The sequence below is a fragment of the Coturnix japonica genome, chromosome 17 (genome assembly GCF_001577835.2).
Source record: "Coturnix japonica isolate 7356 chromosome 17, Coturnix japonica 2.1, whole genome shotgun sequence".
Classification (NCBI taxonomy): Eukaryota; Metazoa; Chordata; class Aves; order Galliformes; family Phasianidae; genus Coturnix; species Coturnix japonica.
The window spans coordinates 6,659,438-6,682,092 of NC_029532.1; the positions used below are offsets into that span (position 1 = coordinate 6,659,438).

The window sequence follows — 22,655 nt, forward strand, 5'->3', positions numbered from 1 at the left end:
GCAGCCAGTGCCCAGGTGGCAGGGCTGACTGCAGTGGCTCTGAGTACTTGGCTCAGCCCTGGGCTCCTTGGGCGCCCTGCTGGGTTTCCTATGACTACCATAGGGAAGTTGTAATCCTCAGATGGGTTTTGTGGAACCCAGCCAGTGTGATGCCATCAGGTATTGCACAATGTGCTGGTTGGGCTGGTTGGGTGCGAGGGCCCCGCGGCCGTGCTGGCCTCGTGCTCTGCAAGCACAGCTCGAAGGTGTGGGTTGTTCTGGGTGTGCTGTGCAGGTACCTCCTGAAAACATGAATGAGGTGTAGTGCTTATGCATGATGTGATTACTTGGCTTTTGTGAGCTGTAGCTTGGGTATAACCTGTGCTTAGGTTCAGATGAGCTTCTGTGCTCTCAGAGAAAGGGCTGCTCTGCAGGGAATCTGGGCCCGGCGGTCTCACAGCTCCCACACACCTGGGATTTGGCTGAATTACTCAGCTCCTTGCTGCTGTGTGCATGGGAATAGCACAGCCTGTGGTGCCATGACACCGCTGCCAGCTGCGTGTCCCACTGTGCAGCCTCTGCACTCCATCTCCTTGCGTGAAGCCATGAGGGTCTGGAACATCTCCCTGCACCTCTTGCACTTAGGATTTGATTAATGCTCTGTTCCCTTGCAGTACCTGCAGGTGCAGGCTGCCACCCCTCTGTGCAACATGCTAAAGGAAAATAACATGGGCCCTTCTAAATTCTCCTTATAAGGCCAGCAGGCACTATTTCCGAGCAGCTGGCTCTCCACTGCAGCAGGCCTCTTCCATCTGCATTTTCCCCTCTAGACAAGCTCGTTGCCAGGCTGCATGTGATGAATCATGGCCTTCTTTCTGCACTTACCTCGGTGTGCAGCAGCGCTCGCCTTCTTCCCATGCTCCCACTCACGAACACACACTGAGGAAAGGGGAAAAAGCCCACAAAGCTCCATGAGATCCGTGCCCCGTGCCACCCTCCTGTGTCCCTGCCCTGCACAGGCAGCACTCATGGCTGCAGGATTCCCAGTGCCATCACTTCCCGAGCCCATGACATCTCCCACAGTGTATTTATAGTTCACTGTGCTGGAAATATCCATGGGGTGTCCAGTTCCCTGCCCTGGGTTGGTGCCAGCAGGACGGGCTGAGCCCCAATAAGCAGCACTGGGGCAGGGGCTCAATGCTGCCCTCAGGGTGCTGGTTCCTTGCTGAAAGCTCCCGGAGCTGTGCCATTGCCAGGGTCAGTCACCGAGTAGGGCTCATGCAGGTCTTCCATCTCACCAGACATATTTCTTTGTGTCCCATCAGGGTAGATCTAATGAAGGCTGTAAGGGAGAGATAACAAAGCATCAGTGCTCTATTGCATAACGAATCCCTGCAGAGTGCAGGTACGACCAAAATGCTCCAAAAAAAAGGTCCAAATGCAGAGTTTGCTGGTGGTGATGCCTAAAGGAGCCTACGTCTGTGCAGAGGTAACTCTTCTGTTTATCAGCAGCTTCCAACCAAGGCTTCTTCAGGGCTCCTCGTAGTGTGTCAGGTGCTGTGGAGGTGCAGACACCCATGCACAGTGATGGGTCAGTGCTCAGTGGGGATGTCTTGGCTCTGAGTGCTGCACTCAAGCTTTGTGCTTTAATTTATTGCTTTTCAGAATAGCTCTGTTCTATGAAGCTGTGGCTGGTCCTGTCCTGCTGCCCCCGCCGCAGGGCTGCTGCATGGTGCAGTGGTGCTGGAGATGCCAGTGCCAGCAGCAGGGTATCCCCCAACACCCCAGGTTTTAAACTCATTTCATCTGGTGCTTGTTAAAGTCACTACAAGAAAATAGACGAAGGCTGTGAAATAAGAGGCTCCAGCTTCCACTCTTGCAGGCAGGTGCACGCTGGGACCAGCAGCACGGCCACGCGCTGCTCCTCTGGCTGGCCTGAATTGGAGCACTTTCCTTGGACAAAACGTTCCAGCTTTAATGAGCAAAACCAAACTGGGATCGTCCAACCCCAGTCCCCTCCTTTGATGTCACTGGTACCCGGTGAGTCATCCTGCATTGCCATGGTGATGCAGTGATGCTGCCTTGCTTAGGGAGCAGAGGCGGCCGAGCTCCCCCCCGGCACTGAGCCCCCCACCCTGCCATGGGCTGCCACACTGCGAGCTGCTGCCCAGGGCCCTCTGCCACCACTGAGACCAACAAGATGCCAGCGGATGCCAGCGGTAAGTCAGCAGTGCTGGGGGTTTTGCTGGCTGTGGGGCATTGATGGGGTCCTATAGGGGCTGTCTCCCAGCAGGATGGAAAGGACACCTTAAGGGCGTCACCTGAGGTTGTCCTCTGCAGTGTGACCCCCTCGTTGTGCTCCTTGCCGCCCTATGGGCTCGTGACATCAATTTCCAGCAGTGCCCTCAGGAGGCGCAGGGTTGGGGTCTGCATGGGGACCGTGCCAGTGGTGTTGGTCAGGCATAGTGGGAACAGCAGAGTTGTGTTTCAACCCATCCCTGTCGGTTCAGAGCCGTGCTGTTAGGAAGTTTGTTTCTATAACCCCTGGCGTGTGCCAAACCCTTTGTACGTGACTAAAGGTGCTGCCTTGCTCAGGGCATCCCAGGGCGTGCTGACAACCCCACGAGCCCTGCAGTGAGGGGACGTGTTGTATATCCCTGGGCATCTCATCCCTGCTGGGGAGTGCTGTCCCATTGCTCAGCTGCTGCGTGCCGTGCTGACAGTGCTCACGGGTGCCTTTGCTTTGCTTTCTGCTCAGGTTGGAGTTTTTTCTGGTCATAAAGTTCTTGCTGTAAATAGAGCCTGGATAAGCAGGATTGAGATGTTTCAATTGCTCTGACTAATTTTCACATTAACATATTTCTCCAGCTACAGATTTAAGAGTATTAAAGTGCAACATGTACAAGCTGGCAGTGACCCAAGGGCGGGAGGCAGTTGGGGTTTGTTTTGGCACGTCCAGAGATGGGAGCAGAGGGAAGGACAGGGCTGCCAGGTGAGGAAGGAGCCCTACAAGCCTGGTAAACCAGGAGCTGCATGCAGGAAAAACAGCTGAATGGGCACTGCACCCCATCATCATAACAGCTCAACTCCATGCACGTTACCTTCAAAAACAATGAATGGAACACAGCACTGCGGTCTAAAATTAATTGGTTTTCCTTAATTACATGAAAAATGTTGCGTGTGGTTCCCCGGCGCACACGACTGTTGTGTTGCACGTTCTTTATGATCACAGAACTGAATATAAGTAATTTACTGATAACTGCATCGTGCCATAGAAACTGTTCCTGTGTCGTTGGTAATTATGCTGAAGTGACTGCTCTGCTGCTAAGAATAATGCTCCGCTCCCTCTTCTAAAGGTTGAATACATGATGCACTGTCATGGGGATCTATTTTGTACCAGGGAGAAAAAGGCATTAGAGCAGCAGCTGAATAGGGTTCTGCCCATCCCCTCGTTTCATCCTCAGCTTATGTTATCCTGGCTTCATTCATTCATGAGATGCCTTTTTGACCACATCTTTATTAACTTAACGAATTCAAAGTAAGGCAACTTTATTAAACCTCAAAACAGAACACCTCTGTGGTGTGTGCTGGGACGTGAGAGTTAATTTCTTCAGCCGCCTTCTTTTGCTCCTCCTGGGATTAACACGTAAAAGCCAAGCAAGAGGCAAGAGAGAGGTGAAGCTCTTCCAGCAGAGACACCCACTCCTGTGCTGTGGCTGGTGAGTGCTCCACAGCAATGCTAACAAGCACACTGGCAGCTGGGTCCCTGTGGGCTGTGGGTTATAAAGCAGCTGGAGGGAAGAGAATGCACTGCATGAACCAGACCAACGTGGTTTCTCCCTGTTTGCTCAGTGGCTGCGCTGGGCCAAGCTTTATGGTGTTGATACTCAGGGAATGGTAAAAGCTGGCTTGATTGTGGGTAGTTTTTAAGGAGCAGGTGGAGGGAAAGTCTCTTTCTTCTGCTACTAAGTGTGTTTTTCCTGGGGGAAAGAAGGAAGGAAGTGAAATATGGGAAATTACTGACCTTTGGAAAGTGCGCTGAGTCCTTGCAGAGGAAAGTAAACTGAGCAGGAGTTGAGCTGTGTATGATACAAACAAGCTTCCCAGTGTATTGAAATTCCCAAGCTGTGGTTCTTTTTGCTCTGGTTTAACACTCAGAGCATTATCTGTCTGGTAAAGACATTACACTTTGTCCTCCCCTCCATAAATAGCTACAGGGAGACAATGAAGCATAGGATCTCCGTGCAGGCTCCTGCTCTTTCCTTTATCTGCAGGTGCTTTCTGCAGTGCTGAGGGTGAATTCCAATACACTGTTGGTCTTTCTAACTAGAAGGTGCTACTGCTAATTGGTGCCACTGATGGGTCAGCTCTTGATTCCACACTCAGGAAGTATCCCCAACCCATACGATCCCAGTGCACAGCATACTTTACAAGCAATACCTTTGTGCTTTATACAATATAACCTGATGTCCTTGGGATGACAAGGGACTGATATTCTATGTTCTTATCTCTCATATTGATAAATGAAACCTGATAGAAGAAACTGAAATGCTAGGCATTCTTCCAGTAAGGCAGAAAACAAGCACACAGGGTTAGCTGTGTTACATGTCATAGGTGTTGTGCTTGAATATGGTAACTTGTCAAAGGTATTACCTCCCATTAATTAACCTCAGAGCTCAGCTGGAAGACAGGCTGTGCAGTATTTGTTGGTTCACATGTACACCCACTCTGAATGGTTAAAGGATCCAGGAGAATGCTCTGATAAAGATTATTTCATATAGAAAAGCAATGTATTCACATTTTCTGGAAGCCTTAAAGAATCATTTATACAGACTACAGGAAAGAAACAAGTGGCATGCAAATTAAAGATGGATTTGCTGCTATTGAACTGGGCAGTCATTTATTTTTGCTTGGAAAAAGCAACCCTATGTAGCAACCTGCTGAGGATCCTCCCATTTTAAGTGCAGGCTTTTTATCTTCAGGCCAATTTTGAGGATGCTGGGATTGGAGTTCTGGCCAAACTACTTCAACTACAAAGTTTCCCCAGATGTCAAATTCAGCTTTTGCTTAAGGACACACAGATGCCCTAAAGCAGCACAGTTACACAAGGTATTACCATGAAGGAAGAAGCCACAACACATTTCTCATCTCTGGAAGATGGTGATACATAAGTGCAAATCCAAAGGATAGCAATGCATAAAGGAAAGGGGTAGAAAGGTACTAATAAACCAAGGTTTTCGGTTCAGCTGTAGCCTGTATAAGGGTGGACTTTCCCTTACACTGAGGCTTCCCTTCATGCTTTTCCCCCACAATGTTCATTTTCTTGACCCAAAATTTCCACTTCTTTTTATTTATTCAGTTCCAGGTGTCTTAGTAATACTTGTTTTGCAGGATTATCTGCCGCTCTCTTAAAACATAATTTGTTATTAAGTGTTTCTGACCGGTTTAGCAACCTGATCCATTCTTTATCTACAGCAAAAATGTATCAGAGGAAAAAGTAGGGCAGCTTTCTCCCAGTGTGCACCTTCACCCCTCACCTGCTGAGTCAAAGGGCCGTTCTGTTTCTGCAGCCCAATCTACTACATAAACCAAAACATTCTTCTTGAGTTTAAGGGGATTTGGATATTTGGATTGGGCCTTAATACTTAATCTGAAAACAAGAGCAGCTTGTTATAATGGAAACGTCATAAACTGACAGCCTGGCTTTAAAAAAACAAAACACAACTGTATTGAAAACCAAACTCTTCAGAGATTATAAAGCACTTGGCAAGTTGTTTGCAAGGGACATCCACTTTAATTGCATGCAATCTTGCAATTAAGTAGGCTGGGATAACCTTTGGACACTTGATCATACTTGCTGATGACATCAAACAGGTTGCCTTGCTCTTTGAAAAGATACAGGGAAATGAATGCTGAATCTTAGGACTGATCCAAGTGAATCGAGAATTTGAAATGCGTGAATTCCACACACATAGCAAAAAACAACGTGTGAGATTCAGGACAAAAAGTTAGGTAGGAAAAGGTCACTCTGCTATCACTGTGTGTGGCCAAGCTTATCGTCACATTTTCACAAGATAGCTATTAAGATAATTCATCGATCCAGTGTGTGCATTAGAGACTCAAACCTCTTAATCATGTAACTTCGCTTTTCAGCTGAGCCCCACTGCCAGTAATGAACCTCATCAGATCAGTTCATCTGCAGGATCACAGTGCAGGGTGAGCTTGCTGCTTCCAGCAGGTATCTGTGAGCTTTCAGATGGTGGCAGCAGTGTCTGCAGGGCTCTATGGTGGTTGTGATGCTTTACCTATACCTAAAAAGAAAAATATATATATATATCATTCTTTTATATCTGTCAGATGTTTCTTGCTGTTTATCATGACACAAAGTGGGTGAACAAAAAATTTGCTATGGAATATGCAGGATGCATAAGGCAGTCTTCTGCCTGGAAAGCACCTCTGGCATCCTTTGATCAGCAGATAGCAGCAGATTGAGCCCTGGGGGAAGCTGTTCCTAATAACCTGAAGAGAAGCAGTGATCAAACACGGATGGTTCCCGTGTTGTCTGTGTGTTGGCTAGTGAGGGAGAGGCGCATCCTTCACAGGACAAAGCAAACATCTGATGGCACTGTTAGCAGTTAGCGTGTACCTGGAGGATTTCCTGGTTAATGATTCACAACACAGAATCACAGAATGACCCGGGTTGGAAGGGACCTCAAGGATCATGTAGTTCCAACCCCCCTGCCTGGCAGGGCCACCAAACATACACCTTTACTAGATCAGGTTGCCCAGGGCCCCGTCCAACCTGGTCTTGAACACCTCCAAGGACGGGGCATCCACAACCTCCCTGGGCAGCCTGTTCCAGGGCCTAACCACTCTCCTAGTGCAGAACTTCCCCCTAACATCCAACCTAAGTCTTTCCTCTTTTAACTTAAAACCATTTCCCCTTGCCTGCTATTGTCAGCCCTTTCCAGGAGTTTACTCCTCTCCTGGGAGTAAGTTCCCTTCAGGTATTGAAGGGCTGCAGAGAGATGGAAATTCTTTTGGCATTTCTATGCTTCTGTGTGCAATAAAGGAGGCCTGGAGGAAAGCAGCTGTGTAGTGATGGCACTGCAGGCTGCATCACCACAAAGCCCCGCTCCTATCAACGTGGATCCCTCAGCCTGGGCTCCAACAGCACACGGATGTGGACAGGCCTTCCCACACATCCACTGAAGCAGTGCAGGCCTCCATCACCTTCCTTGACGCCTTCACAGAGGCCCGGTAGTGCCATGCTCACAGCACGTGCTGTGTAGCGCCACGGCCAGGCCTGGGCAGCAGCGGAGCTCTGTGCCCCGTGATGGGCGACGCCTCGTTGTCCCGTTGGGGTCCTGTTGGGTTCCGTTGGGTCCCGTTGCGGCCTACCCGCCCCCCGGGCCTCGCCGGGCCGCGCTCGCGGTCGCCATGGCAACGGTTGCCTAGCGAGGCCCGCGGGCGACCGAGCCCTCGTTGGTGCGCCTGCGCAGTGCGGGCCGGCAGCAAACCCCGCCTTTCTTCTCGCCGCGCGCGCCGCCGCGCCCGGGCGGGAGGCAGACGGCGGGAGCGCGCATCGAGGCGGGCGCATGCGCGCGCGCGCGGTCCCGAGTGTTTCCAGCCCCGGCCCGGCAGCAGCGGCTGCCTCCCTCCCTCCTCCTCCTCCTCTTCTCCCTCCTCCTCCTCTCCCCTTCTCCCCCTCCCTCCGCTCTCCCGGTTCGCACCGTCTGCTCGCGGTCCGTGCAGCGCGGCCTCCCGTTTCCCTGCGCTCCGGAGGTCGCGGGGCTCCGCGGGGATGAGGCGGCGGTAGCGGCAAGGTGAGGCGGCGCGGGGCCTGCAGGCCGCGGCGGGGGGGGCGGTGGGCTGCGCCCCGCTTCCTCCTCCTCCTTCGCACACTGAGGGGAGGGGGCGCCGCCGCCACCGCCGCTGCTGCTGCCGCCTTCCTCCTCCTCCTCCTCCTCCTCCTCCCTCTCCCCCCTCTCCTCCTCGCAGAGCATGGGCGTGCGGGCGCTGTGCTGCTGCGGGCGGGCGCGGCGGGGCCGGGGGCCGCAGGTGCTGCCCCGCGGGGGGTGAGGCCGCAGCCAGGGAGGGATGATGCTCGGCTGGGGTCGGGGGGCCCGGCCCATGAGAGCGGTTGGTGTGACGGGGCCGCTGCCTTTTGTTTTGCTCCTAGATGGTGGATGTTGACGTTGGTGCGGGTGGAGAGAGCGGCAGAAGGAAGATGGATGCCCTGGGTGATAGCGCGGTGGAGATCGTCCCTTTGGAGCTCTATGATTCAGCCAGAGCGAAAATAGCTGCTAATCTACAATGGATCTGCGCTAAAGCCTATGGAATAGGTGAGGTGGCGGCCGCGGGGAGGCATGCTGGGTTTTGTTCTGCGTTTGGCAGCTCCACTCCCCTTCCAGGAGTGGTTAAATTCGGCATAAATCGCCTTTGTCTTAGACATCAGTGATATGATGGTCTGTTCTGCTGGAATATTTATGATGCTCATCCTGGTACCTTCAGCAGAACAATGGAGCTACCTATGTGAGCTGCTGGGAACCAGCAAAAGGAGCGGTGAATGCTCACAGGTTATTGTTATAAAGGATGCATGTCTCAAAGGTGTGAACTCTTGCTTCAGCCAAGCACTAGCAGGCCCGAGGCCCTCAACCCGTTGTCTTGGCCTAGAGATGCTGGGGCCTTGGTGCTCTTTGTATGCTCTGTTGGCATCCCCAGCTCAGGGTGTGCTGCCGTTCTGGGTATGTTTTGTTTTGTTGGAACGTGTCATTGGTTTTAAAGTGAACTGCAAAACGATCTTATTTGTGATCAGTAGAATTCTTTTATGTCAAGGCCGTGTTGCATGAACAGATAGAGTTTGGTGTTGCAGTGTGACATCAGACAGCACGATATGGGTGATGGAGGAGTCCTCCTTTCCCAGATGTTGTCATGGGCCAATACAGCCCAATGTGGACATATTAAGGTTATTGTACAGCAGAGGCATTTGTACAGTATTTTCCTGACATCTGTTGGAATCCATTTCTTGTTTTGAGACAGATTTCCTTGTCTATTCGGATCTATTGCTGCAGGATGCTTCTTGAGCTTCATTACGAAGGAATACACCAGACTCTTTCTTTATGCCAAAGAAAACCTACATTAAAACATGTACAAAATCTTGTTTTGGAAAATGAGGTAGCCCTGTTAATCTAAGTCTAATTCGTCAAACTCATAATGTGCTTAATGGATTAGTGCTAGCTTACTTTGTGGCAAGGCTGAAGGAAAGCAGCCCATTCCTGCAGCAAAAAACATTATCCTCGTGGAAATAGTTTGTAAATTGTTTTTACTTTTCATCTCGTCAGCTCTGTGCGTGGTCTCATCACAGTGAGGGGAAATAGAAGGAGAATCTACTATCTTCGTTAGTAGATTTTGTTACAGGCAACAGGAGACATAAAGGTACATAAATCAAGTTGAAAAGTGTGGGAATTTTAGGGCAGTGCTGATGAACTGTTGGTAACACAAAAGAGATAAGAGGATGTTTCTCTGTGTAAATATTTTTCAGTTGTTGGAACTGTTGCTAACGTTTCCTGAGGGTTTTGTTCTTTTTGTTTTTTGTTTTTGGTAATGAGAGGTAAAATAAATCCTCCAGCCCCAAAGATGCACTATTTCTGTTATGATTGTTTCAGAAAGAAACCAGCTCTGGCTTAGGTCTGACTGGTGTGGGTCGTATGCTGCTTTAGGAGAAAGCTTTAGGGCCTCTCATGCTTTGACAGTGTCATCTGGGGCTGTGGGATGCAGGGCTGTGTCTGTAGCTCTGGGCTGTGTGCCCCTCACAGTGTGGACCTGCATGGAATCACTGCTTGGCTTTCCGTTGGCTATAAAGGCCAGAGAGGAGGCCCAGCAGTGTGGTCTCCAGCATGGAGAAGGCTGTAGCATCGCTTGCCAGTTTCCCACTTGTGTTTTAGCTTGTTCAGGTTGTGTGTTAACAGGAGTTAAACGCCATGAATGTTAAGAGATGTTGTTGCTGGGACTTCTGGGGTTGTATATCCTGGGTTAGCTTCAGTGCGTAAGGCTTTTGTAAGTATTTTCAGGCCTGTGGCCTGTGGAAATGTAGTTTGATTTTGAGGAGACTCTAGCAGTTGTCATGTGGTAACCATTGCTTTGAGAATAGCATTGCAAAATACTTAAAAAAATTATAAACCTCTTTAATTCATAGAGAGACGAGCTTAAGGAGGCTTTCTATGTGATTATCATCGTGAGTAGTATTTGAACCTGTTACTTGTCATCTCTGTGGTGCTGGTGGGATGCCTTTGGTTTGCTTTAAGATACTGGATGTGTGGTGGGTCTTGGGCAGCTCTCAGGAGGTTCTTATTTTCAGCATAGCATCTCATTATGAAGGCGCTTTGGGGGAGAGCTGCGTTGTTCCTCTAGGGTTAGTTCTGGTCAAGCTGATGCAAAAACCCAGCAGTTTGAATGTGAAAGCTCTGTCTTATGTTCCAAAGTAATTCCTATCAGATAGGGCTTTCAGCACGGCCTTCAGTTGGCCGAGTAAAGAGTTTTGTTAGGGAATGTTCAATTGGAAATTGAGTTTATGAATTGATGTAATTTTGTGCTGTAATTTCACAAACACTGCCGTGTATCCTGAATTTCATTTTCATCTGAGTAAAGCTCAGCTTATGATGAAGTGTGGAAATGGCCAAGAGTAGGAATTAGATTCTGGTGCAGACTATTACTATTATATCATTCTTCACTGTAGATTTTACCTGAATCTAAAATTTCCTATTTACTCTTACAGTGTATGTGAATTTTCCATATCAAAACTGGCATCTAAGTGAAAAAATTCTTCATCCTTTGTTGTTATTCTCAAGGACAAATCAGCGAGGCCGTACCTGGCATCATTTGGAGCTGAAGCTCTTGTTTGGGATTTGTTTCATTTCATGATGCATTCCTTTGTTCTCTGCTGCCCATGAGAAGAGTTTTGGGAACCAAAGAGCTGAGCGCAGCTCCCCTCTCTCTTCAGAACAGATAACTGCTGCTGCAGAACTCCCTTTTTGCTGTTTGCACATGGATCCAGCTGACAGGTTTGTTTCTGGCAGCATGAGGCTCCTCCTGCCCAGCTCTGGTGCCTGCTTGTCACAGACAGGCACCAGGGTCAGGCTGTACAACCATTGTCCACACTCCAGAAGAGAGAAGGGGATGGAGCAGTGATGGAGGTGTTTCCCCATTTGCTGTCATCCTGAGTAAATCTGGGTGTGCTGTCACAGATCCACATAAAAATCTGTGCACAAACATCTGGAAACCTCCTGCACATCTGAAGCACTGGAAGTCTGTTTGGCTGAGGCAGTAGTTTGAAGGAATCAAAATGGGTTGGAACTGAATTGTCTTGTCTTTTTTCATCAGCAAACGTTGATTAGAACCAAATGTGCACTTGAAGGAGTTCTGGTAGCAGTGTGAAAACAGCTCTTAATGCGCAGGAGGTCTAGGAGCAAGGGTGCTGCCAGGTTTCTGTGCGACTTGAGTTCACAGGGTGCTTAAATCCTTTTGAGAGCTTCATCCTGGCCTTGCAGAAGGCAGCACAGGAGGCTTAGAGCAGCTTGGCAAGCTGTGCTCCTGCACCAGTGCTGTCCTTGCTGTGCTGCCTCTGCATGGTGGGTTTTGTGAAGGTGGGCGAGAGCAGAACTTCCGTTTCTGAGGCTGAGTTAAGTTTGTGTTCATTTGTGTGTAGAAATTGTTTGCCAGCATTGTGGTTTTGATGTTAAAATTGAGATAGGGAAGGACTAAATGAGAGTTGTTCTGTGGCACAGCTTGCTGTGAGCCCATGTGTTGTTTCCAACCCCAGCTCCATAACAAACTTCAGGTTGCTCAAATGAAGCTGCACTTACTTATTAGAGTGAGGCATTGTGTATGTTCCGCACTTAGTGCTAACGTGAGCCTGAGGTGTTTGGCCAGATAAAGGCCAAGCACTGCAATAATCCACTGTAGAGGAAGGGCAGGTTGTGGCTTTTCTTGTCTTTGAAGTCCTTAATGCTCACCTACTAAGGAAGGTTTTGCAGTACCATAATAACTGCCTGCAGTTACTGGTTGACACCAGCAGTGTGAAAATGTTTCCAGGGCTGAACTAAGCAAACCCTGGTGTTCTCTGCTCCTCTCCCTCATCTCAGTGAGGTCTGTAATAAAAATATTTTCAAGAAAGCTGTTGTGTTTGGCAAACATTCGAGTAGTTAAACATTTGGTTTCTTTAACAGGGCAGGTTTATACACACAGACTATTACCAAGGTGAACTTTACAGGGATGAAAAATTCTGCAGTTATTTTGTTTCTTCTCCTTTGTCCAGGCTTATGGCTTTCTGCTTGGTCCAAAGATAGGATAGCAGCAGGGCAGGCTCTCTCCCTGGCAGCGTACTGCATCTTCAATGTGGGCTTGTTTTGTGCCCACATTACATAGGTTTCCACGAGTGCTATTAGAGATGGCTTCTGGAGTTTATGATGTGGACTGATAATTAGAACCAATGGTAGATGCTTGTATTGCAGTGAAGCTGAGAAGGTATAGCTTCTGCTTTGTGTTCTGCAGCTTAGCAGACATCCAGGCAGCACTAAATAATTCTGTGAGCGGATACTGATACCAATGAAATCCTACTCAGAATCTGAATGAGCCCCATTCTGTGTACCGCCATGCTTTGGCTCTCTTTCCATGTGAAACCAGTTCTTCACTCATCCAGAAGTAAAATAAGATCTGGCTGGTATCCACATCTCCAGTTCAAGGGATAAGACAAATTTGTTCAGATTACAATTTGATAAAGAAAAACACAGCAATCGGGTAATCATCTCTGAGCCAGTGTTTGTCAGTGAGATAGTGAAGAAACGATCCCTACCCTAAAATGCTTCATGAGAAATGATGCAGGTTTATTTTTCAGTGCTTTGTTTCTTATGCAAACAGGCAGTACAAATATCTCCCTGTTGGGCTCCCTGGGGTGGGAGCACTTCAGATTATGTGCTGCTGAGGGTTGGGAGGCATGAGACTGCTCTGCTTCCTTAAGTGCTGGAGATAGCAATACTGGGCATCTCTGCTCTGCAAGTACTGCATGCAGCTAAGCAGCACAGTGTAAAATGAGCATAGAATCAGCATCCAGCCTGGTCAATCTCTGGCAGTTTCTAGTAGGACAAGCTGCATTTGTGAATGCCCTTTACCTCTGACAGCTCTGATCATTGCCTGCGTACCATCATTCTGAAGGTGCTGTTAAACCACTGAAAGCTGTCAAAAGACAAAACGTTCATTAAAAACTGACGGCTGCAAAACGTGCCTGGAAGTTGATGCTGATGTTTTCCTGGGGGTAACTGCTGAGAAAGCACGATAGGAGAAACAGAAGGTGAGTGCGAGCTCTTGGAAGTGGCTTCCTTTTGTATTCAGGATGGTACTGAAGACCTTAAAGTAGGCAAAAAGAATAAAAAAGGATGTGGTTTAAGTGTTTCTGATTTGCTCTGGTAGGTTTTGTTAAAGTCAACTGCAGTGGTTTATTTTTGGTAGCTGTAGTTTAGCAAAAGGGATGTTTTCATGTTGATTTTCTGGATTCCATGGCACACGCATGTAAAAATACAAGTTTTAATGAATGGAGGTTTCTTCACACCTGAGTACTGTTATAGGTCGTGAAAGTAAAGCATTGCAAAAGGTGCTCCTAGAAACTGGGGCTGGGCCAGATGGGTGTTTTGTTCAAGCAGAGCCTTGGCACATTGGGCAGTGACAGCAGTGAGAGCTGGGGCACATCTCGGGGTTGAAGGCTGGTGCAGGTTGGGGAGCAGCGTTGTCATATTAAGGTTGAGCTGCAGGTGCTGAGGGAGAGATCTCAGCAGCAGTTCTTGTGATGGGAGCTGGGTGTAGGCCAGAGCATCGTGCTCTCACCAGACCTTGAAAGGAGCCCTTTTGGATTTGTGCAAATGCAATTTCCTGCTTTTATGGGATTTTTTTGTTATTTTTTTCTGCAGTTTATTTTCTATCTTCTGAACTTTGGAGTCCTTAAGCTAATTTAATTGAACGCAGCACCAAACTAAAATCTGGTCAGCCCTAAAAGAGCGGGTAATGCGTAATGTGTGTAAATCAGGGTTGGCATGGTCTGGGTTTTGCATTATGACAAAGGCAATGTGCTCAGGTCCTTCTGAGCAGCAGTGGAGTGCGTTGCTGCAATGGGGAAGGGCTGAGTTTGGGATCTTTCCTCAGTCATTAGCGATGGAGGCTCTAGTTCAATGTTAAATGGCTGTTAAATGGAATTACCTTTCAGCAGCCTTGGATTTCTAGGTCAGGTTGACTAATATTAAGGAGATTAGAAATGCTTGAATTTGCTGTCTGTTCACTCACAAATGGGCAGCTCTGGCACCACATCAGCACTATTGGTTGACAGTGAGGTTTTGTTGTTCCTGTTCCCAATGTCTTCAGTATTAAATACATGCTGACTGCATATATCTGTGTAACACAGCAGTCAATGCCATGTAAAGGAAAATAAGCTTCTTAATCCTCAAAAACTTCCAAAATCTTTCAGTTTTGATAAATAGTGGCAGTATTGTGTGACCAAGCGTGAGTAGCTGCTAGGGACATTATTATAGCAGTGGTTTACTATGTATTCTTATTGAAGTGAGATGTACTTCTAGCTCTTAAACTTGATAAGATCCTGTCAGCATCTCTTCTTTATATGAACATTAAGTGCTCTGCAGCATATGAACGTAGTGTGGCTTATTTTGCAGTTCTGAGATGTTATGGGTTATGGTTTTTTGAATGGAGAAATGTGTTTATTCTGGAAATAAGGTGAATGAAAATGAACACGCTGCCAAATCAGTGATCATTTCAGCTGGAGATGTGCTTATTGCAATGAACAGCTGAGGTGACTTCAGGGGGAGATCTTCACAGTGAGATCACATTCTGTGTTTGAGCATGACACGATGTTTGGCTTCTTGTAAGAAAACACAGGTGAGGCCGGCAAGCACTGCTGGTGTGGAGGCTCCTGTTCTCACTGCTGGGCTCCAGTCTGATGGCTGAATATGGGTACAAGGATTTATTTTGGGATGTATCTAATTTTAACTTGCCTTGCAGCCCTAAATAATACCAAGGAAATGTTGCTCACAAGAACTTTTCCTTCCACTTTGGGCTGTTAGAATTGGCCTGGAGCATTACAACTGTTAGCACTGACAGTGCTCCAGCTAGCAGTGCATGATTTGAAATGATAGAATTGCTGCCAGCTGTGTAGCTTTGCTGATTAGCAGCAAATGTGCAGGTCTTGGAGATGGTGAGAGCTGGTGGGGGAGAAGCACAGTGCAAGCACAAACCCTTCTGCTCCGCTGCCTGCAAATTACACTCTTACTGATGCACTTGTTGCAACATCTTTGTTTCAGATAATGTCCCCGAGGAGCTGAAGGACCCGTTCTACATAGACCAGTATGAGCAGGAGCACATCAAGCCTCCCGTCATCAAACTGCTGCTGTCCAGTGAGCTGTACTGCCGTGTCTGCAGCCTGATCCTCAAGGGTGACCAGGTGGCAGCGCTGCAGGGTCACCAGTCTGTGATCCAGGCACTGTCTCGAAAGGGGATTTACGTCATGGAGAGCGATGACACACCTGTGTCTGAATCTGATCTGGGCTGCGCACCAATCAAAATGGTTAGCTTAATTAAATCCACCTAATGATCTTTTTATTTAACGCTATTTAGAATAGTTAGTGGAAGGAAGGGATTTTCACTTCTAGGCCGCTAACCTCGGGAATTTTTCGTTGTAAATACAGTTAGAATATACAGAGGTTTTTTTCCTAAAGGATTTTGGTTTTCAGTATTCGTTTTGCTCTTCTTTTAGAGTTCTCATATGGCAATGATTGATTCCCTTATGATGGCCTACACTGTAGAAATGATCAGCATTGAAAAGGTAGTTGCCAGCGTGAAGCGTTTCTCTACATTCAGTGCCTCAAAAGAACTGCCCTATGACCTGGAGGATGCAATGGTTTTCTGGATTAACAAGGTGAAGTTTGCTTCGAGAGAAGTGTCTGTTCCTTATTCACTTTTTACAAGGCTTCTGATAAGTGCGTTTTGTCCATCTTTTTTAACTGCACCTTTCTGTCATCTTTTCTACTTCAGTTAAAGAACTGCTTTTGATTATTGTGTTACTTATTCTGCCAGATTATTTTTTGTTACTTGATGGTTAACATATATTTGGAGGTATTTTAATATCTTTTCTGTGCTTTGCCCTTTTAGGTGAACCTTAAAATGAGAGAGATAACAGAGAAAGAGATTAAATTAAAACAGCAATTAATGGAAAGTCCAGGACATCAGAAGGTAAAACAATTTTGTCTTCAGTCATAACTCTCTGCATTAGTGATTAATGGCTATAAAAATCGTAATGTTTTCTTTGTCAGATAAATGTGAGGCATCCAGTCCTCAAAGCTTCTGAGATTTTGTGCATGCCATTTGTTTGTGTTTCTTGGTGCCCTTCCTTTCCTTTTAATCCCTGTAGGATCTTTTGACTTTCCTTTTAGTTGGACTAAAGTAACTTCTTTTAGCTTAATAATTTCAGTCAAATTCACTTAGCTTTCCCAGAACAAAATATATAGTATATATTTTGAAAGCTTTTGGGAGCATATTTATTTTGCATGAATTTATTGTCCGATTTCGATTTAGAAGCTTATTCCAGTTCTGCCTAATGAGAGTACTTTTAGTATTCGTATTTTATACGCTTGTGACTTTTCTACCTCTGCCCCTGAATATATATCACAATGCACTACCATTGCAAAAACGTGGTACACTTTCATTGCTAGAGAATGTAAAATAGGCTTTGGGTTTTTTTTGCAAACGTAACACACCAGCTATCAGTGCTCCCAATTAATGGCTTAATAAAGCCTCTAGAAAAGCTTGGTGCTCTTTCCTCTAGTTGGCATTGCTGTGCGAAGGGGATAAAATTATAACAAGGCACTTGTTGTTTGATCTCCACTTTGTGGCGAAGGTTTTATGTGCTTTATGTAAAATCATATCTATTGATGATGAGGGACCTGAGAGCTGTTCAGTTCACAAGCTGATGTCTGGTCCAAAGAATCCCATGTTCCTAATTTGACCTACTGACTTTGGGGCCTCTTTTTTAATGTAAACTTCTAGCCTACAAACCCTCTGAATATGAAAGTGTTTCTGAAGTGCATTTAAGTATTACTGCTTATAACTTGCATTGCTGATGTTCCTTTCCTATTCCTACATTCCTTTCCTTGCTTCCTGAGCAGTCTCCTTCCAAATGGTATTGGAAATTAGTACCTGTAAGTGATTTACTTTTACGCCAGTTGTCATCCACAAACTCATGGCTTTTTCAGTTTCTTGGGATTGTTTGCTTCCATTTACAATGCTTCTTAGGCATTCTTTGACAAAAGCTAACAAACTCTCTGCGTAAGCTTTTCCAGTCATCAGGCTTAATTTTCATAACATGATTTCTGCATACTGTACAGCATATAGCATAATCACTTTACAGCACTTCAAAACTGCTCCCACAGTGCAGGAGTGAGGAGTAAGGAGTAGCAGCAGAAAGCCAGGAGATTAGCAGTTGTTGAAATGGTTACACTCACTATTTCTATTGTAAATAGGCAATTGATGGCAGCACTAAGGTGATACCAAAGCTGGTCAGTTTAAATGGTTGCTTGATCTTTGAATCCATTGTTAAGATACGTAGATATCCATACTAGTTCATTATATGGTGCTCTTGCATTCCCATGGTTGGTAAATCCAACCCAGAATACTGTTATTCATCAAGATGAGGTCAGAAGATTTGACAAACCAGTTTGGACCTATGGCTGTGAAGAGTGGAATTATATGGTAAATTAAACTGAAGGTGGCATAATGGGAGGGGAAGACAGTATTTTTATTTTAGGGGAAGTGTGGAAATGGTAATAAAAATGTGTAGGTTTTGGCTTTATATAAAGTGGAATTGATGTTGCTTGCTTTTAGTTGAGCTTCCTGGTTTTATCTGAACTTGCAGAGGTTCTCATTTGTTCCTGAATTTCTCTTGGCCTCGGTACTCTTTGTTCTCTACTTTGCTGGATCTGGTGCTTCTCGTTTTCTGTCTGGGAGAATGAGAGCTGTTGTCTCAGTTGCAGATTCCCAAGAGTGGTGCAGCTGGAGAAGGCAGCCGTGCTCTGGCTATTGCCTGTCCCACAGTCTGCCTTTCCACATGGAGCTCCACCTCTCCCTCCTTGCTCTTAATACTTGAAGTAGCATTTGACAGCTCTGCCTGTGGCAGCAGGGTTGAAACGTGGTGATCCTTGAGGTCTTTTCCAGCCCAAGCTGTTCTATGATTCTCTCATCTTGGGTTTGTTTCAACCAAATGGGCCGCACTGAAAACTTTAAGTATCTGAAATAAAGAGAATGGGAGAAGGGACCTGCAGGCTGATAAAATCTGTGCCAGAGCCCTGGCTGCCAGCCTCATTTAATGACTTGTGGCAGTGTCACGAAGTATTGACCTGGAGTTTGTCTCTCGTGTTTTGTGTGCTCAAAGGGTCCCGTCTGTATCAGAGGCCTACATTTGATAGAATTGCTCAGAAGCTGCATAGCATTACATTATATTTAGAGACTAAGTGAGAGCAGGAGAAACAGTATTGACCGTGGTTGGTTTAAATTCCATTTAAATTCCTTTCCTGTTGGAAAAGAAATGTTTCTATTTTAAATAGAGGAGCAACTAAAATACAAGACGAGATTCCTGACGTTTCTTTTAATTTGTTTACTTCAACTAAGTGGATAAACGATGAACCTTTTAAGCTAACCAGATCACCTTAGTGTGCACACTTGTTTTATCAGACTTAATGACCACATTTCCAGTGCATAATGGATGTTGCTAATGCATTTGATTTGTTTCGTGTTTGAATAACCACCATCCTATATCTTGCTATTTCTTTTTGTGTAAGCCTGATCTGATGCATGCCATATCGCACTGCATGCTGGAACCAGTGGAATATGCTCGTGTGGTACAGTATGATTCACATTCCATTACATATTTGTGGAGTGCTCCAGGCTGGGGAAAAAAAAGACCATTTGCATTTGGGAAATTAGCAATAGCATGTAGACATTGCTTTTAGAAGTACTTACCTTTGTCAGAGAAACTTAACGTGCTGCATTTAATATTTGTTCAAAATATGTGGAATTGTTCCTTATTGTTAAATTCTTATTATTAAATTGCATACAAGCAACCTTCTTTCTTTTGAATATAATTTTTCTCAGCCTGTGCCATCCTAAGCTGACATGAGTGAGTGTGTGTGTGTGCGTGCGCAGAGAGCTTGTCCAGGTTATCTTGGAAAGTTTATGGTACCACTGATGAAATAAACCTGTCTTCTGCTCATTGAAGATGTTCTCTGTATAGCAATGTGCTAAGTCAGCACATGGATCAAGGATGTTCATGAGATGTTAAGTGGTGTTAACGTACTGGTGTAAAAGGAATCTTTTCCATCACTGTAAGATACTTCTCTTGGGCTCGTAGTGTGTTTGCTTTTGCTTGCTGGATCATTTTGCTGCTGGGACTTGGATATAGCCCTCCAGTCCAGCACATGGATTGTTAGTGAACATCTGTGCTAAAACCTTTCTTGCAAAAATTGCTAGAAGCTCTACCAAGACTTGTTCTTTAGATACTCATCAACTAAGCTCAGAATCATGTGAGTGTCCAGGAGTAACCAGTAGAAGTTTGATGTTGATGTGTAGTGAAATCGAGGATAATTGTGCCATTGATTTCAGACCTTTCTCCTCCCCTTGCAGAGCATTTTTGAGAAATGGCACATTTTTTCTTTGCATATTACTATTGTACACTGTCTTGCCTGGCATACAGTGCTCTGAATCTCTCCAAGAAACCTTTGCTCTCTGGTGATATGGTGGCAAGTCTGCGTGTGGGTCACACATGAGAAATCACTAGTTCATCTAAATTTTTTCCCCCCAGAGCTTTAAATGTGTACTCGTAAGTTGTTTGTTTCTCTTTCTTTGGGTCTGCTGCATTCGTGCACCTGCGTGGAAGAATTTTGACTTAAATTAGTTTGCATTAAGTTAAAATGAGTCTATGAAGCTAGGAATTCAACGTGAATTGCTTCCAGATACGAGGAGAATGTTTAAAAAGGAAGCACTGTATTATTCTGAATTGGCTTCTGTGGAGAGGAGAATATAACCTTATACATTGTTTTTGACGTAAAGTAGAATGCTATGAAGGATCCACCATAAAGAGCTTTCAGTACTTAACTACAGCTCCTGAGATCCTTGGCATCACATGAACACCAGTTTTCTTTTTTCAGGTACGTTACCGAAGGGACCATCTGTCAAGCAGGCAATTACCTTACTTTCCTTTGCTGGAAGATTTGATGAAGGATGGTAGCGACGGTGCTGCTCTGTTAGCTGTGATACACTACTATTGTCCAGAGCAAATGAAGCTAGATGGTATGTAGAAAAGTTTCTTGATAAATATTCTGAAGCATTTGTAAGTTGAACTAGAAATGAATTATCAAATGAAAAAGCAGCAGATGTAATAGGAGGTGATCTGGTTTTTTAATAGATCTAGGTGATATGATGTTGTCTCTTAATATTACCAAGCTTGGTCTAATTAAACCTTAAAAAGAAATAAACACGCCTTACTGTTGGCTCACAGTTCTTGTGGTGTTTGGTGGATCTTTACAACTTGAACTGCAGACCCTGTGTTTTATCTGGTTTTAGTTGCATTTGTTCTTTGTCTTTGGGTATTGTTTGTAGCCTGTTTACCTTTTTGTGTGACTATGAAAATCATATATGGTTCATAAAGCAAACACCAAATTGATACTCGGTTGTGTGCGCTTTTCCTATCCTCTGGTATTTAAAAGGTAGAGAAATGATGCACTGTTAGCCATTTAGTATGAAGTGATGCTTTATAAGCCCTTTGGAGTTCCTGCACATGGTATTCCTGTTAGCTGTGGATGGAGGTTTAACTCATTTGTGTGGTGCCAGAACTTGTCTTTCTTACCTTTCTAGATATTTGTTTGAAGGAGGTGACATCAATCGCTGACAGCCTTTATAATATTCAACTCTTGAGAGAATTCTCAAATGAATATCTAAACAAATGCTTTTATCTCACACTGGAGGACATGTTGTATGCTCCTTTGGTTTTAAAGGTAAGGAACATAATGAAGGATACGTTTCTAAACAACACCTGGGTAAATCATTAGCAGTTATTTTGTTACTGTGAGGAGCATTTTTTCTTTTCTAGCCCAACGTCATGGTATTCATTGCAGAACTCTTCTGGTGGTTTGAGAATGTCAAACCAGACTTTGTACAACCAAGAGATGTTCAGGAAATAAAAGATGGTAAGTCTTCTATGCTTCACAAATATTGGTCAGTTATTTCAGAATATTTATATCAGAATGAAAAACTGTTACACATTGCTGTTTGCTTTGGAGCTCGTTTTCTACCCAAGCTTTCTGCTTGCTGCAATGTTCTTTGAAAGGAGCAAAAATGGATGGCAGGTTAGTCCTAAATCCAGTTGTGGATTGGATTCTAACTTTGGAATTTACTTCCTTTCCAATAAAGCCACCGGAATATATGCTTATTAAATACAGGTTTTTACTATTACTACTACATTTCAGTTTTGTGTCCTGAAATTGTCACTTTAGCTTATAGCAGTTTGAAACTTCCTTTTCTGTTTTATTATTTTAATGGTTATTTCTAACATTAACACAGTTTTTAATATATACACAGTTAAAACAGTGTTGCAGCAGAAGAGCAGCCGCCCACCTGTTCCTATCTCCAATGCAACTAAGAGAAGTTTCATGGCTAGTCCTGCTAGTGCAAACCTAGCAGACGTGCAGCCCTCAGCTCAGGCAGGCACTGAAGCTTGCAGTAGGTACTACCTGCACCCTGAAGAACCTGACTACCTGTAAGTCTGTTTTCATGTTGTTTAGATTAATCTTCTACTGTATGCTTCCATTTAGATTATATAGGAAATTCCGCTTCTAGCTGTTCTGATTTTGCTTCAGGTTTTCTACACATAGCTTGAATGCAGTCAATGTGTAAAATATTCTGAAGTTCAAAGAAATACTTGGCACTGTTATGTTTGATCTTTGGCAAATTCCAGTAAGCCTCAACACCAAATGTCACTGTTGTGTTATAGAAGTTCTTCTAATTTCTATTTTGAAGATATTGTGAAATGTGAAAACTATCTGATCTTTGCTGACCGTGTTCTTTAAATGTTGGTATGAAAAACCTTAACTATGATTCAATGTATGAGGAAGTCAGTGATGAGGTTTTTCAGCTGAACTAAGTGTGAGGGCTATAAGGAAGTTAATTCAGTCTTTGCTTTGTCGCAACTGTACTGTTGCATAAGCTACATTTTAAAGTCACTGTATTTAGAAACAAAAACACTTTGATTTCAGATAGGAGTTTACTTTTCTATTGTTTTGTGTAAAAACCTTAATTTTTCTTTAAGTTCTTTACTATTGATCTTGTGTTTTAGGGGAGGATGGGTGCAACTATTACTATTGTAACTTCTCTGCTCTATAACTTTCTTCTGTTGTTATAGGGGAAAAAAAAAATAATTCTTCTATTAATTAATTCTTTCTGCTCTGATTTTTCTGAATTAGTGGCAAAGGAGGAAGCCCAGCCTTTAGCCCTTCCCATCCACTGCTCCCTTTGAGACAGAAACAACAAAAATCTTTACAGGGCGAAGACAGCCCTGGTAAGTCTACTTTGAATTT

At 45.0% G+C, this 22,655-nt stretch overlaps 1 protein-coding gene and 1 long non-coding RNA gene across 4 annotated transcripts in view; one reads left to right on the forward strand and one right to left on the reverse strand.

Annotated features, from left to right (window-relative positions):
• Window positions 1-2,063: 2,063 nt before the first annotated feature.
• The window catches only part of CAMSAP1 (calmodulin regulated spectrin associated protein 1), a 28,303-nt gene continuing 7,711 nt past the window's right edge, over window positions 2,064-22,655 (forward strand). Inside the window, exons 1-11 of one of the 3 annotated variants that reach the window (XM_015878857.2) lie at window positions 2,064-2,198; window positions 8,162-8,324; window positions 15,339-15,601; window positions 15,791-15,952; window positions 16,186-16,266; window positions 17,199-17,231; window positions 20,232-20,373; window positions 20,938-21,077; window positions 21,173-21,269; window positions 21,661-21,838; window positions 22,542-22,636. In XM_015878857.2, the coding sequence (XP_015734343.1) occupies window positions 2,190-2,198; window positions 8,162-8,324; window positions 15,339-15,601; window positions 15,791-15,952; window positions 16,186-16,266; window positions 17,199-17,231; window positions 20,232-20,373; window positions 20,938-21,077; window positions 21,173-21,269; window positions 21,661-21,838; window positions 22,542-22,636 (1,363 nt within the window). In that variant the 5' untranslated portion in view covers window positions 2,064-2,189. Of the gene's footprint in view, window positions 2,199-7,668; window positions 7,806-8,161; window positions 8,325-15,338; window positions 15,602-15,790; window positions 15,953-16,185; window positions 16,267-17,198; window positions 17,232-20,231; window positions 20,374-20,937; window positions 21,078-21,172; window positions 21,270-21,660; window positions 21,839-22,541; window positions 22,637-22,655 lie in introns of those variants that run through there. The other 2 variants (XM_015878858.2, XM_015878859.2) reach the window with 2 other exon arrangements.
• Window positions 6,014-7,368, reverse strand: LOC107321720. The gene is made up of 2 exons (XR_001558649.2): window positions 7,213-7,368; window positions 6,014-6,290 (listed from the first exon to the last, which is right to left on the reverse strand). It is a non-coding gene; the product is annotated as an uncharacterized LOC107321720 (long non-coding RNA).